A 14,015-nucleotide genomic window follows, 5' to 3' on the forward strand; every position below is an offset into this window, starting at 1 on the left:
GTGTCAGAGATATGCACCATCCGTGCACGGAATTGTGCCGGCACTGAAACGGACTGGTAAATAGATTCAAATTAGAATGGTCATAGCTGAAATTATCGCATTGCATGGGTTCGACAGATTCTGCGTGTAGAAGTATCATGTAGAAGATTCGTATTATTGTTCACTACACTGTATAAGGTTTTGAACGAACATGACAAAACCTCCCAAATTTCACTAAATGAATATCATTTGTCAGCTATCGATAGTTTGTTTACGTGTTCATTCTAATTTGAATACGTGTCATAAAAAATGTTAATCAACCATTGCTACATGTCACACATTATTCATTACGAATTCATTTGTTAAGTCATTTTGATTCCACTTAGTTTTTCACGTAATACTGAAATCTCTTTCAATTCGTCAAATTCGTATATATTTTCCGTTCCATGAGAAATGGCGACGTCCGGTGCTGTACAAAATCGTTGGTGACATTAGATGACGCGCGGAATTTCAGTAAAAGCTAACACACTGTTCGAAATCTCGGCAAACGGATTTGCTGATTTCGGTATATTTGTTGTTTACGGACAAGTTCAGCAACATATTATGCCAAACTTTGGTAATAAAATGCGCTTTACCGAGATATCAGAACTTTACAATAACGAATTTCGGCAATGAGCATGTGGATTACGGAACAATCAGTAAAATTTCGTGTTGCCGATCTAATTCGGCATTTCATTATGACGAGCTCGAAAATCGGTTTTAAGCGTGTACTTAAGCCGCTAAGCAGACGTGAAGTTACGGCTAATGAGCTGCTCTGCGCTGACGAGTCTAACACGAAACGTAAAGAAAAGTAGAAACGGTTGTTAATTACTGAAATCAGTCAATCTTGAAATTGGCATCATGACATACGCGCGCCCTCTACAAGTCAAATTTATCGGTGGGTCATAAATTGTTCGAGTGTGGGTGAATCATACGAAATGTCAAAACGTTACGATTCGTAACTTACGAACGTTCGTCGTTCGGTACATGATCAAAACAACACGTTTTGTGGATTTGAAAGCACGTTGTTTATTAACTAATATTATTATTTATCATTGAAAATGATCGTGAATTAAATTTAAATGCAGCACACGAGAATCAATAAACGTTCGGCGGTGAAAACCTTGTCGGATAAAATCCACGAGCAGTGTTCGGAATTCTCCCAAGAAACTCTCGATGAAATCTGCCTCGTTTTAAAGCAGATCAAAGCTGCAAATTTATTTATGTTTAGTTTAAATGTATAAACGATCAATCAAATTCAACTCACAATTAGTTTCTTCTCTCCCTATTCAAATGACTAAGCACAATCCGTCCAAATTGTCAACCGAAATTGTCAACCAGTTTTAAATCTGCGTGTTTGATTTTAATTTGTAATATTTGTCTGTGCAGTCTTACTTCAACGTATAACTCACCTAAACTCCTTACTAGAAAGCCAAATACTTCCGTACTCCGCGTAGATATAAGTTTTATACCTGTAGTTTTGTTTTAGTCAAATACAACTAGTTATTTATCTGCATAGAATAATGAATTGTATACTGTTTACCTTTTAATTCTATTAATTTATAGATACCAATAAATTAATTAATAGAAACTATAAACTGGTTGAACAAATTAGCTTGATAATATATTCAAAACTGCAAACAATATCCAATAACTTCCAATTTCTGCCAAACCTATCTTCTATTTTGCCAGTAATGCCTTTTGACATTTATTTGCTTATTAACTTTCATCTATCTCTTTCTTAAATCTTTCATCACTCAACGGCAGTGTTGCCAAAGGTGTTATTCCAAACAATTCCCCGACCCGTAACCCTGGTCCGACGCATGGCTCAAGTACCAGTGTTACCACCAGTGATCTCCAACACCGCTAGGTTCACTGCCGCGCGTTTGAAGACACCGCTCTTGGTGCGTACCCAGGCTTGACGTATTCTGCCATCACTGGAGACTATCGGTTTCTCTACTATACCGCGAATCCATGACCTCCGATTTGTACCTTCGACAACGTAGACTAAATCTCCTACTTTCAATGGCTTTGACTCCTCAAACCATTTTGTTCTCTGATTCACTGATGGAATGTACTCCTTTATCCACCGCTTCCACATATCTTCAGCAACTTGCTGAGACCGTTTGTAGGAATTTCGCAGCGCTTCAGCCGCATTTACCGGAGGTGGTGTTGCATGTGGTTCGTTCGGGGAAACACCTCGAAGAAAATTATTTGGTGTGAGCGCTTCCGCTTCCGACGATTGCTCTGAACTGTAGATGAGTGGACGAGAATTAACCATCTCTTCCGCTTCAATAATGGATGTCTGCAAAATCTCATCAGTCATGCGCCGTCCGTCGTTTAGCGTTTCTAGAGCATCTTTTATGGACCGAACAAGCCGTTCCCACGCTCCACCCATGTGTGGTGTAGCGGGTGGGTTAAAAGTCCATTTTGTTCTTGCGCTCGTGAATGCCTCAGCACAGTCTAATCCGATGGCTTGTACCATGCCAATCACTTCTTTGCTAGCTCCTCGTAAATTTGTGCCGTTATCCGAGAAAAACTCACTGGGAGGTCCTCTACGGCACACAAACCGTCGAATCGCCATTAAACATGACTCCGTTGTCAAGCTGTGCGCCACTTCTACGTGAACGGCTCTGACTACCAGGCAGGTGAACAATACTACCCATCGTTTCTCCTTTCTGCGACCGACCGTTACCTCAAATGGACCAAAGTAATCAACTCCAACATGACTGAAAGGTCGAATATTCGGAGTTAATCTTTGTATCGGTAATGGAGCCATCCGTGGAGCACGAGGTCGATTACGGTGAACTTTACACCATAAACAGGCTGATGAGACTTTGCGGATTACAGCGTTGACTTTCGGAATGTGGTATCGCTGTTTCAATTCGTTCTTAACGGTTTCCCGATACCCATGACCAAACTTTTCATGAAAATGGTGTACTATCAGAATCGAAATCGGATGATCATCCGGTACGATTATTGGAAAACGTAAATCAAACGGGAGCATCTCCGCATTCGCTGCACGCCCTTCCATGCGAATCAAACCGTCTTCTTCGACCAGAGGTGTCAGCCTGTACATCACACTTGTTTTTTCTATTTTCAGCCACTCGTTTATTGGCCGACCCTTGTTATGCAATAAAACTTTCAACTCGTCTTTGTAAGCCTCGATTTGCGCTGATTTCAACAGTGATCGTTCCGCCTTTTGATATTCATGCTGCTGTAAGGGTACACGAATTGATCGAACACTATGTTTGATGAGCATTCTTTGTTGATTTGACGTTGCTTTAATTGTTTCTATCGGCACTCCCTTGGACTTTTTTTTGCAATTAGTTAGAAATCGACACACCATAGCCATGGTTCTTACAAGTACTGTCCACTTAGAAAAACGACGGAAATCGATTAAACTCTCTGCGATGACTGTATCGTGCAAAAGTAAATGGACCCGCAACTCTTCCGTTGTATTTGCTGGCGGCATGTTCTTCTTCGGCCAATCTTCCTCGTCTAGGTACAAAAATCTTGGACCTGTAACCCATGAGCTATTCGAAAGTAGCTCTAAGTCTTTGCTCCATTTGGTTAGCTGGTCCGCCACGTTCAATTTTGTTGGTACCCAGTACCATTCTGTCAGCTTCGTAAGACTCAAGATCTCTCCAATCCTAAACCCGACAAACTGCTTGTATCTGCGTTGGTCAGAGCGAATCCAAGACAAGACCGTCTGCGAGTCGGTCCAAATGAACTGTTTGTTTATTATGAAGCTGTGATTATCATGTATCGTTCGTACTAAGCGAGCTCCTAACACTGCACCTTGAAGTTCCAGCCTTGGAATCGATAATTGCTTTAGTGGGGCCACCTTCGAACGGCTCATCACCAAAGCGCATTTCACTTCTCCTTTGATAACTGCCCGTAGATATGCTACACAGCCATATGCTGTCTCACTGGCATCTGTGAAAATATGAAGCTGGATATCTTCAATCTCGCATGTTTTTGCGTAATACCTTTCTTTTGGTCGGGCGTTCATCGCTCTGAACAATTACTTGCAGTCCAATGTTAGACGATGTAGCAAACACGAAAACATCCTGTTTTGGTGTCCATACGATGCCTAGAATACGTTCGTAGTCCGTACTTGTATCTTGGTCAAAGCGCACAATTTTATCAGCTTTCCGTTCGCCCATTTTCTCTAAAAACGCACTGGAATTTGACACCCAATTTCTAATATGGAAACCTCCTTGATCGTGAATGTGCTGCACCTCTTTCGCAATTCTAACCGCATCCTCGACCGTGTCTGCGCTATCATAATAGTCGTCTACATAGTGACGATTTATGACCGCCTTCGCTGCATCAGGATATGCCTCTAAGAATCGTTCTGCATTCACATTCTTTACGAATTGAGCTGAGCAGGGCGAAGATGTAGAACCAAACGTCAGCACATCCATTACATACACTTGTGGTGTTTCATCTAGACTGGTACGGAACAGAAAACGTTGTGCTGATTTATCTTCAGGCCTGACATGGATTTGGTGGTACATTTCGGCAATGTCCCCTCCGTATGCTATTGGCCTTTCCCGAAAGCTACACAGTACTCCCGGAAGTGACACCAACATATCCGGTCCCTTTAACAACTCCGAATTTAGCGACACTCCATTGACAGCTGCCGCAGCGTCCCACACAAGGCGGACCTTGTTTGGCTTCCGTGGATTTAACACAACGTTGAGCGGCAAATACCAGACCGCTGAGCGCGGTACTTCCATCAACTCTTGCTTCGTAACCTTGTGTGCATAACCTTTCACTTGGTATTCACTAATCTGTTTGTACACATTTTGCTTCAATTCAGGATCTTTTTCCAGCCTTTTTTCCAACGCTTTCATTCTACGTACGGCCATCGAATAACTGTCAGGAAATTGTCGTTCGTCTTCTCGCCACAGAAGTCCTGTTTGGAAACGATTGCCTATCCGGGTCGTTGTCGATTGAAGAATCGCTCGAGCTCGTTGATCCTCCGCCGATTCCGGAACGCCGAACGAAGTAACTCCTGCTTCATCCAACGTGTACTGTGTCCGGATCATGTCATGAAGTTCTTGGTTACTTGCTTGAGTAACCGAATGGAGATTGAGAAACGTTTCAGCACTCGATTTTCGCTGTTGTGGGCCATATATCGTCCAGCCGAGCTTAGAACGCACGGCTATTGGTTCATCACCTTTTCCAACTCGTGATTCTAAAGGAGCGAATAAGTGCAGATTATCAAGCCCAATCAAGATTGCCGGTTCTTCTGACGAATGATCTGTCACGGATAGGCCCGCCAAATGTGGATATCGTACTGAAATCTCTGCGAATCGCACACTTTGCTTCGGTAGCACTAATTCCGATACAGTACGTACGTCTCTTAATAAGAATTTCTCATTTTCTCCGATCGCAGACAGTTCCAATTTAATTTTTCGCGAACTATTTTCGTGACGCCTGATGTCACCAGTCCATTTCACTATTAGAGGTTCAGCTTCGCCTTTTGCCTTCAACCGATTAGCCATCCTTTCATCAATCAGTGTACTTGACGAACCCTCGTCTAGAAATGCAACAGTTTGTATGCTTATTTGTCCTACGGTCAGTTTTACCGGTACCATACGAAAAATTACTCCACAGTACAAATTCTTGTGAGAGTTACACGCTACTTCCATCAATTGCATGGACTCTTCTCTCCGATGCAGGAGGTAGTGATGGTTCCCACCACAATTTTTCATGGTGCATCGCAGCTTGGCGTTGCAGCGACTCTTCCCATGATTATTCAAGCAGATACCACATAGTTTCAATTTCTCAACTGCACTCAAACGTTCAGCAACGCTCATCTGCTTAAATTCGTCACAATACCGGATTTTGTGGTCATCACTCTTGCAGATCCAGCACAGTTTACTGGCTTTGGCTATTTGTGTTCCTTCCTCTGGTTTCTGAATACCGTCATGTAAGTGAACAAACTCCTGTCTGGATTTGTTTTTCCCTCTCCGCACCGTCTCGTTACACGACCAAGGAGAAAAATCAGATACTTCAGATATATCCGAAACTATATCTTGCATGAAAGCAGAGAACGTTTTCAATGTGGTGGCATTTTTTCCTCGTTTATATCTCACCCAGTCCAGTTTGTAGCTGGTTGGCAGTTTTTCGACCAGTTCATCAATCAACATAGGATTGTTGCAATGTTCTCTAAGTCCAGCAGCCAGCAAATGATCACAAAGCTGCTTCACTGCAATCCCAAAATGAATGAACGATTCTAAACGTTCGATTCTAGGTGAGGGAGCGTTCCGCACCTTCAGCATAAGTGTCTTAAGCAGTTTCTGAGGCTTTCCAAATAAATTACGCAGATCTTCGATGACATCAGGAACGGAATCTGGGAGAACTAGTCTGCTTCGAACCGCTTCTAATGCATTTCCCTGCAAACAGTCCTGCAACCTTTTCAAGTTGTCTATGTTTGTAAACCCGCAAGCCTCAGTTGTATATTCAAAGCTGCTGATAAACAATGGCCACACTTCCGGCTCTCCACTGAATGTTGGAAGATGTTTGGACACTCCCTGCCGAGCCAGCCGTTGACTTCTCGTCAGTTTGATTACCTGTGTCCCGGACCCGTTTTTGCTCCTTCTCGATCCACCGATACTCAAACTTGGTATTGAAGTTTCCTTCTTTTCATCTTCTGAACTCTGCTCTTCTTCTAACGATTCGAATTGCGATTGCAATTCTTCGTCTACTAGATCTTTTTCTTCTTCTTCATCTTCTTCTTCAGCAACTTTACCACCCCCTTGGTGGTCTAACTGTTCTTGCCACTTTTTTAGCTTGAGCTCAGAAAGCCAACTTTTAACTTTTTCTTTTCCTAAGGAAACCGATTTACCATCCTGCCTAAGTTCGATTTTCTTGCTGATATTGTTGCTTCTACCGATCGCTGCTTTGTCTCCTAAAGTCTCTACTTTCTGCATACTGACATTCATTTTTTTACGTATTTTATCCCGTTTCGAGATGAATTCTTGTTCCGCAGTCAACTGGCGATCCAGCAGCTCTTGCTCTTGCTTCAACTGAAGCTCTTGCATCTCCCGCTCTAGTTGAAATTCCCGTTCGCGCATCTCCTTTTCAAGAACCAGCTGCTTCTTCATAAGTGCCCGTTTCATTTCGAGACGCTTCGCTCGAAGTTCCATTTCCGCCTTAAGTGCTTCCTCCCTCGCTAGCTGTTCCTTTTCTAGTTGTTCAACATGTTTGGCAACAGAGGAACCTGCGCTGCGAACTGAGTCCGTGTCACCCTTCGACGAACCTTTCTTCGAGCCTTTCTTCGGTTTGGGAACACGCAATAGTACGTCCTTCGATTTTGTGCACTTAGGACAATACCAGTCAACTTCAGTAACTGCTTCGGTTACTTCAGCACACTTGAAATGCGCCCATAGCTTGCAATCGTTGCAACTTACCATATGGTAATCGTCTTCTTCCGGACCGCCACATATTAAACAATTCGCCAATGACTCATCCATATCAGGAGAATTTGAAGCCATTTTTAGGTTAAGTCCGAGTAATTCTTTGATTTTGTTCGGAATTCTCCCAAGAAACTCTCGATGAAATCTGCCTCGTTTTAAAGCAGATCAAAGCTGCAAACTTATTTATGTTTAGTTTAAATGTATAAACGATCAATCAAATTCAACTCACAATTAGTTTCTTCTCTCCCTATTCAAATGACTAAGCACAATCCGTCCAAATTGTCAACCGAAATTGTCAACCAGTTTTAAATCTGCGTGTTTGATTTTAATTTGTAATATTTGTCTGTGCAGTCTTACCACAGACTAACAGACAGGACACTCAAATTAGATTCTTCAATCATTTTAACGGTCATTCCGAATATTCCTTTATTTGGGACAGTACTCACATGTGTCATGATGGCGCCACGTTACCCTATCAAAAACATCCTGTCTGTCATCTAGACTGTGTTTATTTTTTTCATTTACCAATAGAGTTGCCATTCATACAGAATTACCTATAATGTATTGATTTGTATACGTCCATGCGAATTTCATGCAGGATACAGATTTAATACATATTGCCAAAACTATATACATAATTGTGCCTACTTCTCATCCTCCAACGCAAGACAAAATCGAACCCGTTTTGTTACAATATTAACTTGCTTCTGGTCTGCCGCCACTTAATTTCGGGTGATAACTACCAACACAATAAACAATAGTCTGGATGAACAACGTTGAGTCAAATAAATGGTTACCTTCCAACATCGCGAAAAAGTTAAATATATTATCAACGTAATCTAATAATTTATTGTGACGATTCATTTTCAAATATTTTGATGAAATCAGGCATCTCTGCAAGCAGCTGATCGGTGTTGACAAACGAGGGGAAACCAACTAGTAAAAAAACTTTTACATAACACAAGGGGTGTACAAATAGTAAATAGTTCGCGCAGTACAATATAGGTGGAGCTAGTGCATAACGAAACATTTTTTTCATAAGAATTTACTCATACTGTCATGTCTGTTAGTCTGTGGTCTTACTTCAACGTATAACTCACCTAAACTCCTTACTAGAAAGCCAAATACTTCCGTACTCCGCGTAGATATAAGTTTTATACCTGTAGTTTTGTTTTAGTCAAATACAACTAGTTATTTATCTGCATAGAATAATGAATTGTATACTGTTTACCTTTTAATTCTATTAATTTATAGATACCAATAAATTAATTAATAGAAACTATAAACTGGTTGAACAAATTAGCTTGATAATATATTCAAAACTGCAAACAATATCCAATAACTTCCAATTTCTGCCAAACCTATCTTCTATTTTGCTAGTAATGCCTTTTGACATTTATTTGCTTATTAACTTTCATCTATCTCTTTCTTAAATCTTTCATCACTCAACGGCAGTGTTGCCAAAGGTGTTATTCCAAACAAGCAGTTTGCCGCCACAACAACCGGGCACGACGATGATTCGGACAACGAAGAAACGCGGCCTCGATTTAGTGAATTCGCCGAAAATGACGACTTTCTGGAAAAGGCAGCCAGCGGTGGACTGAGTGATTTTCGGAAGCAAAACGTTAAATCTTTGGATGCTGTCGATCGGAAGTATCAAGGGCAGGTGTCTTCCCGCCAGGATGTGTTTAGCAGTGACACCGATGACGAAGAAAGTGCTGACAGTGAAAATGGCCAGCAGCAGCCGGGTGCGTTTGTGAAGTTGAGACCTTCCCAGGTAGATTCGGAGGACGATAAATACAATTCAGAAGAAGACGATGGGTCCGATTATTTGGACGTGGCAAGTGATCAAGGCGAGAGTAATGAAGATGAAGAGGAAGACGATGACGATGATGAGGAGGAAGATGAAGAGGATTTCACTCTGGGAGAGTTTCTAGGTCAAGGTGATAGAGAAGATCAAACACTAATTCAGGAGGAAAAAGTTCAAAAGGGCATCTGTGTTCAAAATCAACTTAAAATGTGGGAACGCCTGTTGGAAATTCGTATCAAAATGCAATCAAGTTTAATAACTGCCAATTCGCTTCCCCATGAAGATAAGTACAACAGATTTCGAGAGAATCCCAAGTTCCTAGAAGCTTCCAACCGGGTAGTTCGAACTGTCGAATCCACTTTAAATGCCCTACTTGAACTTCAAGAATTTCAAACGCAACGATTCTCGGAGACAAAAGACCTACTGAAATCGGGAACAAAACGAAAATTGAAAGACCGTGGAAATGATGAGGAATCTAAAAGTCAGCGGTTAAACCACTATGAGTCGTCAATAAACGCCAACTATGCAAACTACAAACCGTATAGAAACGACGTAATTCAGAAGTGGCACGATCGAACTAAAGCCTCTAGTAACACTAAAAATGCTCATCAGTCCTTTGACATAATCCAAAAGATCGAAAACAGTATGCTGGCGAAAGGTGACCTGATACGGAAATCCCAGCTTTACAGGGGTGGTTACGAACTATTTGAAAAGCCTGATGTACAGTCCAGTGGATCTTCGGGAACTGCTGTTGATGCCGAAGACACACCGGAACCGATTTATGATGAAGAAATTTTCGACGGTTCTGATTTCTATCATGCTCTGCTGCGTGAACTGATTGAATATAAATCCAATACCGTGGAAAACCCACAGGAAATTAATGCCAAGCTGGCAGAATTGCAAAAACTCAGAAGCAAAATGAAGAAACAGGTCGATACGAGAGCTTCCAAGGGAAGAAAAATTAGGTAAGGTTGAAAGGAGAAACATAATTGCTGACTAATGTTTGTTGTGCTTTTTGTAGATATGTAGTTCATAAGAAAATGGTTAATTTCACTGCCCCGGAAGACAACCACGAATGGACCGATGAAGCAAAGGACGAATTGTTCAGCTCGTTGTTTGGTGCTACTTTGGCAGAATGATCGAGCCTTGTGTTAAAATATATAATAAAACTATTCTTCTATTCTAAAACAAATATACTTTGGTTTTATTCACATTATTTGGTTCTTTGTTTCGAATCAGCCGAAGTTTTTGGTCTTGTTAAGGCATAGAGAAAAACAGATTGGAAAAAGACTGACGAATGAAACGACGATTTGCGAAAAAGTTACCGCATACTCCCGTTGAACGATTGATTGGACGTTCATTGGACCAATGATCCAACGTATTTAACCAATGAAGAACCACCGTTGAACGTTTTTTTCTAAGAGAAAAACCCTATACGTTAGATCGCGGGTTTGAGTCTCGGCTCTGCGATAACTTCGCAAATTTTCATTTCACTATTTCATTAGTCAGTTCTTTTCCAATCTGTTTTTCTCGTCAGATACCGAAAAAAAAAACAAAATCTTGCCGAAAATTAGTAATTAATTTTGCATTTATTCAATTTTTTTATCACTGTGATAATGATTCTCATCCGGTTGTATAAAGGCAACCATTTCGCCTTGGACTAAACTAACGAAGAACCGACCAATGGAAATAGTGGCACCCATCGATGGGTTGTCGTTACCGGTTTTCGCACTCCACCTTAACCGTTGCCAGCTTTGATCATTCCAGAAACCCCTGCTAGGTTTAGGCGCAATATAAATAATCGTAATGTTCTCATTGGCGTACGATCCGATATTGTAGATCTCTAAACTTTCCACATCGGTGTAAGTCCCTCGCAACCATCGAATCATGGCATCGAACGGAAACTGAAGTATGGTTCGCCTTACGGTCATTAGTACGTATGAAATACAGTAAATGGAGAAACGAAGCTAAAAGTAGAAATGCGTTCAATCCATCAATCGTCTACTGGTTTTAATCTGGTTCCGATACCCACCGTTGCAAAAACTGCGTAGTACACAAGAATCGTTGGCAGCAGGAAAAGAAGTACGGCGAATGTCATTGTAGCAATGAAAAGCTGCCGTCTCATGTATTCGTGCGATTCGACACGGTCCCGAAGAATATTTTTCTTCTTGCCTAGAACGATGCGACACAGCGCCCGAATTCCTCCAAGCTCGATTCGATACAATCTGAAACCAACACTTGATTGATAAGCCGAAATAAAATAGAAAGGGTGCCGATTAAACTCTACTTACACCGCAGCATAGATGTAGAAACAATGTGCGTGTAGGCTAATTAGTATGATTAGGTCCGAAAACATTGCCAGTTGGAATGATAATCCCAACAGTCCCAACACTGACAACGGTAGAAAGAGAAAGCGTATCGCCGGGGAAACGATGATCAAAAATGTCCACCAGAGGTCCACGTGGTAGAGAAAACAGCTGAGAAAGAAGTTATTCAGCGGAGCATTCAATTTGAGTCCGATTGGACTGCCGCGAAGGGTAGTCAGCAAATTTCGCAAGTAATTCACAACCAGCTGTAATAATTTCGGACTAGAATTTTTCATTGGAACATTGGAAACACGCTAATTTACCTCAGCATACTCCATAAACTAAATACCCGGATTTCCGAAGTAAAGCACCAGCGAAAGCACGGCCACACCAAATCCTATATCAAATAATAATGCCCACTTAGCTCTGAAAATTATAAAATAATTCGTAATTAAATCCTCAATCAAATCAAGTTGAATTTACCCATTGAACCCCCGGCTTCTAATACTGTTCGTCCACTCGGAAAAGTGATAGAACAGGGCGATTTTCCTGAAAACTATCCTCAGAATCACCAACAATGGGTGCAAAAGCAACGCTGCCCAGCCCATCAGTGGACTGCCAGCCGCGTAGCCCAACAAGTCCTTCAGTGCCGAGTTCCGTTGGGGTTTCGATTTGCAACGTAGTCGATGGAGGAAATTTTACAAATCTTGGTTCATTTTGTAAAGGGCCATATGAGCAAGTGACAGTTTCGTTTTGTATACTATTAGGCTCTCTGACAGCTCACGTTTTCATCAGGAAACGAATGCATTAAACACAGTTCAGACGATCAATCAACTTCGGTCGACGTCCAGATTGGTTTATTAATTTTATTTAGCCGAATATTGCTCACGTATCCGACGTTAAAAAGTTCCGTAAACTTGACGTAGTGTCTTTTCAAATGATTTGCTTACAATTAATGTTGTTGTTCCGTAATCGTTCCATTCAGGTGATAGTCGCTTGAGGCTGCGTGTGAATCGCTTTTACATATTGTTTTGTTTTCATCAGGAAACGTGTTGGCCACCCATTTTTCAGTAGGGCCGCCGTTCATTTTTCACCGGGCATAGAAACCTCAATATCTTTCGAGTATTGTGACGCGAATGTAAAAATTTTCGAAAAAATTACATGGTTTTGGGTTTTATTTTATACACAGAGTTGAGTGGTCAACATGGAGACCGCTTAGTAATTAATAGAAGAGAAAATACACAAAGCGTCACTTGCTCTAACGTCCATTTGAAAAATCAACCGAGAAATTAGCCCTTCTAAGGTCTGTGAAAGTTTACAAAAGAGCATTGAGAATTATCATACTGTTGAAATATGCAAATCGGAAGTGAAAATAATCAATTTGGTGAACCGTTTGCAGTGCAAACTTCGCACCAAACGAGTGCATATAAAACCAACATTCAGCTGCTTTGCGTACGAGTACAATGCACCGAATAGTGTCAATATCGGAGAAAATTCATCAATTTGGCCCTTCTGTAAGCCAGAAAAGAATTCCGGTTGGCATTATGAAAATTCGAAATGAAATAATCGACATAAAAATCTGGATGTTGCTATGTCACCCGCCCATTTTCCAAAAAGCTGTAAACGAATTCACAAATATTGCTTCTGTATTCGATCAATTCACACTGTGAACAGTTCTTCTGCAGAACGGTTTTATTTTGTGAACCGTTCACAATATGAATTCCGCTTCAAACAATAGCAATTACAAGAGCATTCAGCTACTGGTTGTTTGCACTGGGGCAAACTGCAGCGAAAAGTGAAAAATTGCAATGAAAATTCTACAAATAAGTCCTTCTAAGGACTGTAAACGTTTACAAAAAAGCCGTGAGAAATATTCAACTGTTGAAATATGTATATAGGAAGTGAATATAATCAGTTTGGTGAACTGATCGCAGTGCGAATTTCGCACCAAATGATTGCAAATAGAACCAACACTCACCAACACTGGTTTGTGTCAGAAAATAATGCATTGTATGTAAAAGTTGGCCCGGGTTGGCGGTTCAATGCATAGGACGCTGGTCTTACAAGCCAGTTGTCATATGTTCGAGCCCCGACCTGGAAGGATTCTTAGTGTCAGTAGGATCCATAGTACTAGCCATGCAATGATTCTGTACACTAAGAATCAGCTGCGAAGTCTGTTGAAACAGAAAGGCCAAATTCCACAAAAGGAATTTAATGCCAGGACTTTGCTTTTATGTAAAAGTTTGAATGCGTATGGATGACGGTCAGGCGGTCAGAATATGCAAGTGGTGTTTGATATGTTATTAATCTGCATTGAATTAGAGGTAATTTTTAAATTTCATGGCAATCTGTCATTACCCAGAGTTTGCTCTCGTCAGGTATAAAATTTTGTACTTTATTTGTCAAAGTTCTCCTGCGATTCGGTGTACAAGTAAATAATATGCGTTT

General features: G+C 41.1%; 4 protein-coding genes and 1 long non-coding RNA gene across 5 annotated transcripts; 1 reads left to right on the forward strand and 4 right to left on the reverse strand.

Moving 5' to 3' along the window:
- Nucleotides 1–1,022: 1,022 nt before the first annotated feature.
- Nucleotides 1,023–3,956, reverse strand: LOC131434494 (uncharacterized). The gene is made up of 2 exons (XM_058601247.1): nt 1,562–3,956; nt 1,023–1,490 (listed from the first exon to the last, which is right to left on the reverse strand). Exon 1 carries the CDS (start codon nt 3,878–3,880, stop codon nt 1,847–1,849), a length of 2,034 nt encoding a protein of 677 aa, XP_058457230.1. The 5' UTR covers nt 3,881–3,956; the 3' UTR covers nt 1,023–1,490; nt 1,562–1,846.
- Nucleotides 3,957–3,983: 27 nt separating this feature from the next.
- LOC131427142 (uncharacterized) lies at nt 3,984–7,529 on the reverse strand. The gene has a single exon (XM_058590118.1). The coding sequence runs from the start codon at nt 7,527–7,529 to the stop codon at nt 3,984–3,986; it is 3,546 nt and encodes a 1,181-aa protein (XP_058446101.1).
- Nucleotides 7,530–7,649: 120 nt separating this feature from the next.
- LOC131431432 (uncharacterized) lies at nt 7,650–8,803 on the reverse strand. The gene is made up of 3 exons (XR_009229677.1): nt 8,683–8,803; nt 8,552–8,611; nt 7,650–7,762 (listed from the first exon to the last, which is right to left on the reverse strand). It is a non-coding gene; the product is annotated as an uncharacterized LOC131431432 (long non-coding RNA).
- A 30-nt stretch (nt 8,804–8,833) lies between these two features.
- On the forward strand, nt 8,834–10,429 carry LOC131427210 (protein Aatf-like). Its single transcript, XM_058590231.1, has 3 exons — nt 8,834–8,853; nt 8,907–10,226; nt 10,283–10,429. Exons 1-3 carry the CDS (start codon nt 8,834–8,836, stop codon nt 10,398–10,400), a joined length of 1,458 nt encoding a protein of 485 aa, XP_058446214.1. The 3' UTR covers nt 10,401–10,429.
- Nucleotides 10,430–10,468: 39 nt separating this feature from the next.
- On the reverse strand, nt 10,469–12,289 carry LOC131431483 (phosphatidylinositol N-acetylglucosaminyltransferase subunit Q-like). The gene is made up of 5 exons (XM_058597263.1): nt 12,051–12,289; nt 11,891–11,993; nt 11,553–11,833; nt 11,294–11,486; nt 10,469–11,228 (listed from the first exon to the last, which is right to left on the reverse strand). The coding sequence occupies exons 2-5, from the start codon at nt 11,903–11,905 to the stop codon at nt 10,851–10,853; spliced, it is 867 nt and encodes a 288-aa protein (XP_058453246.1). The 5' UTR covers nt 11,906–11,993; nt 12,051–12,289; the 3' UTR covers nt 10,469–10,850.
- Nucleotides 12,290–14,015: the final 1,726 nt, after the last annotated feature.

This window comes from Malaya genurostris, chromosome 1, assembly GCF_030247185.1.
Source record: "Malaya genurostris strain Urasoe2022 chromosome 1, Malgen_1.1, whole genome shotgun sequence".
In the NCBI taxonomy this organism is placed as follows: domain Eukaryota; kingdom Metazoa; phylum Arthropoda; class Insecta; order Diptera; family Culicidae; genus Malaya; species Malaya genurostris.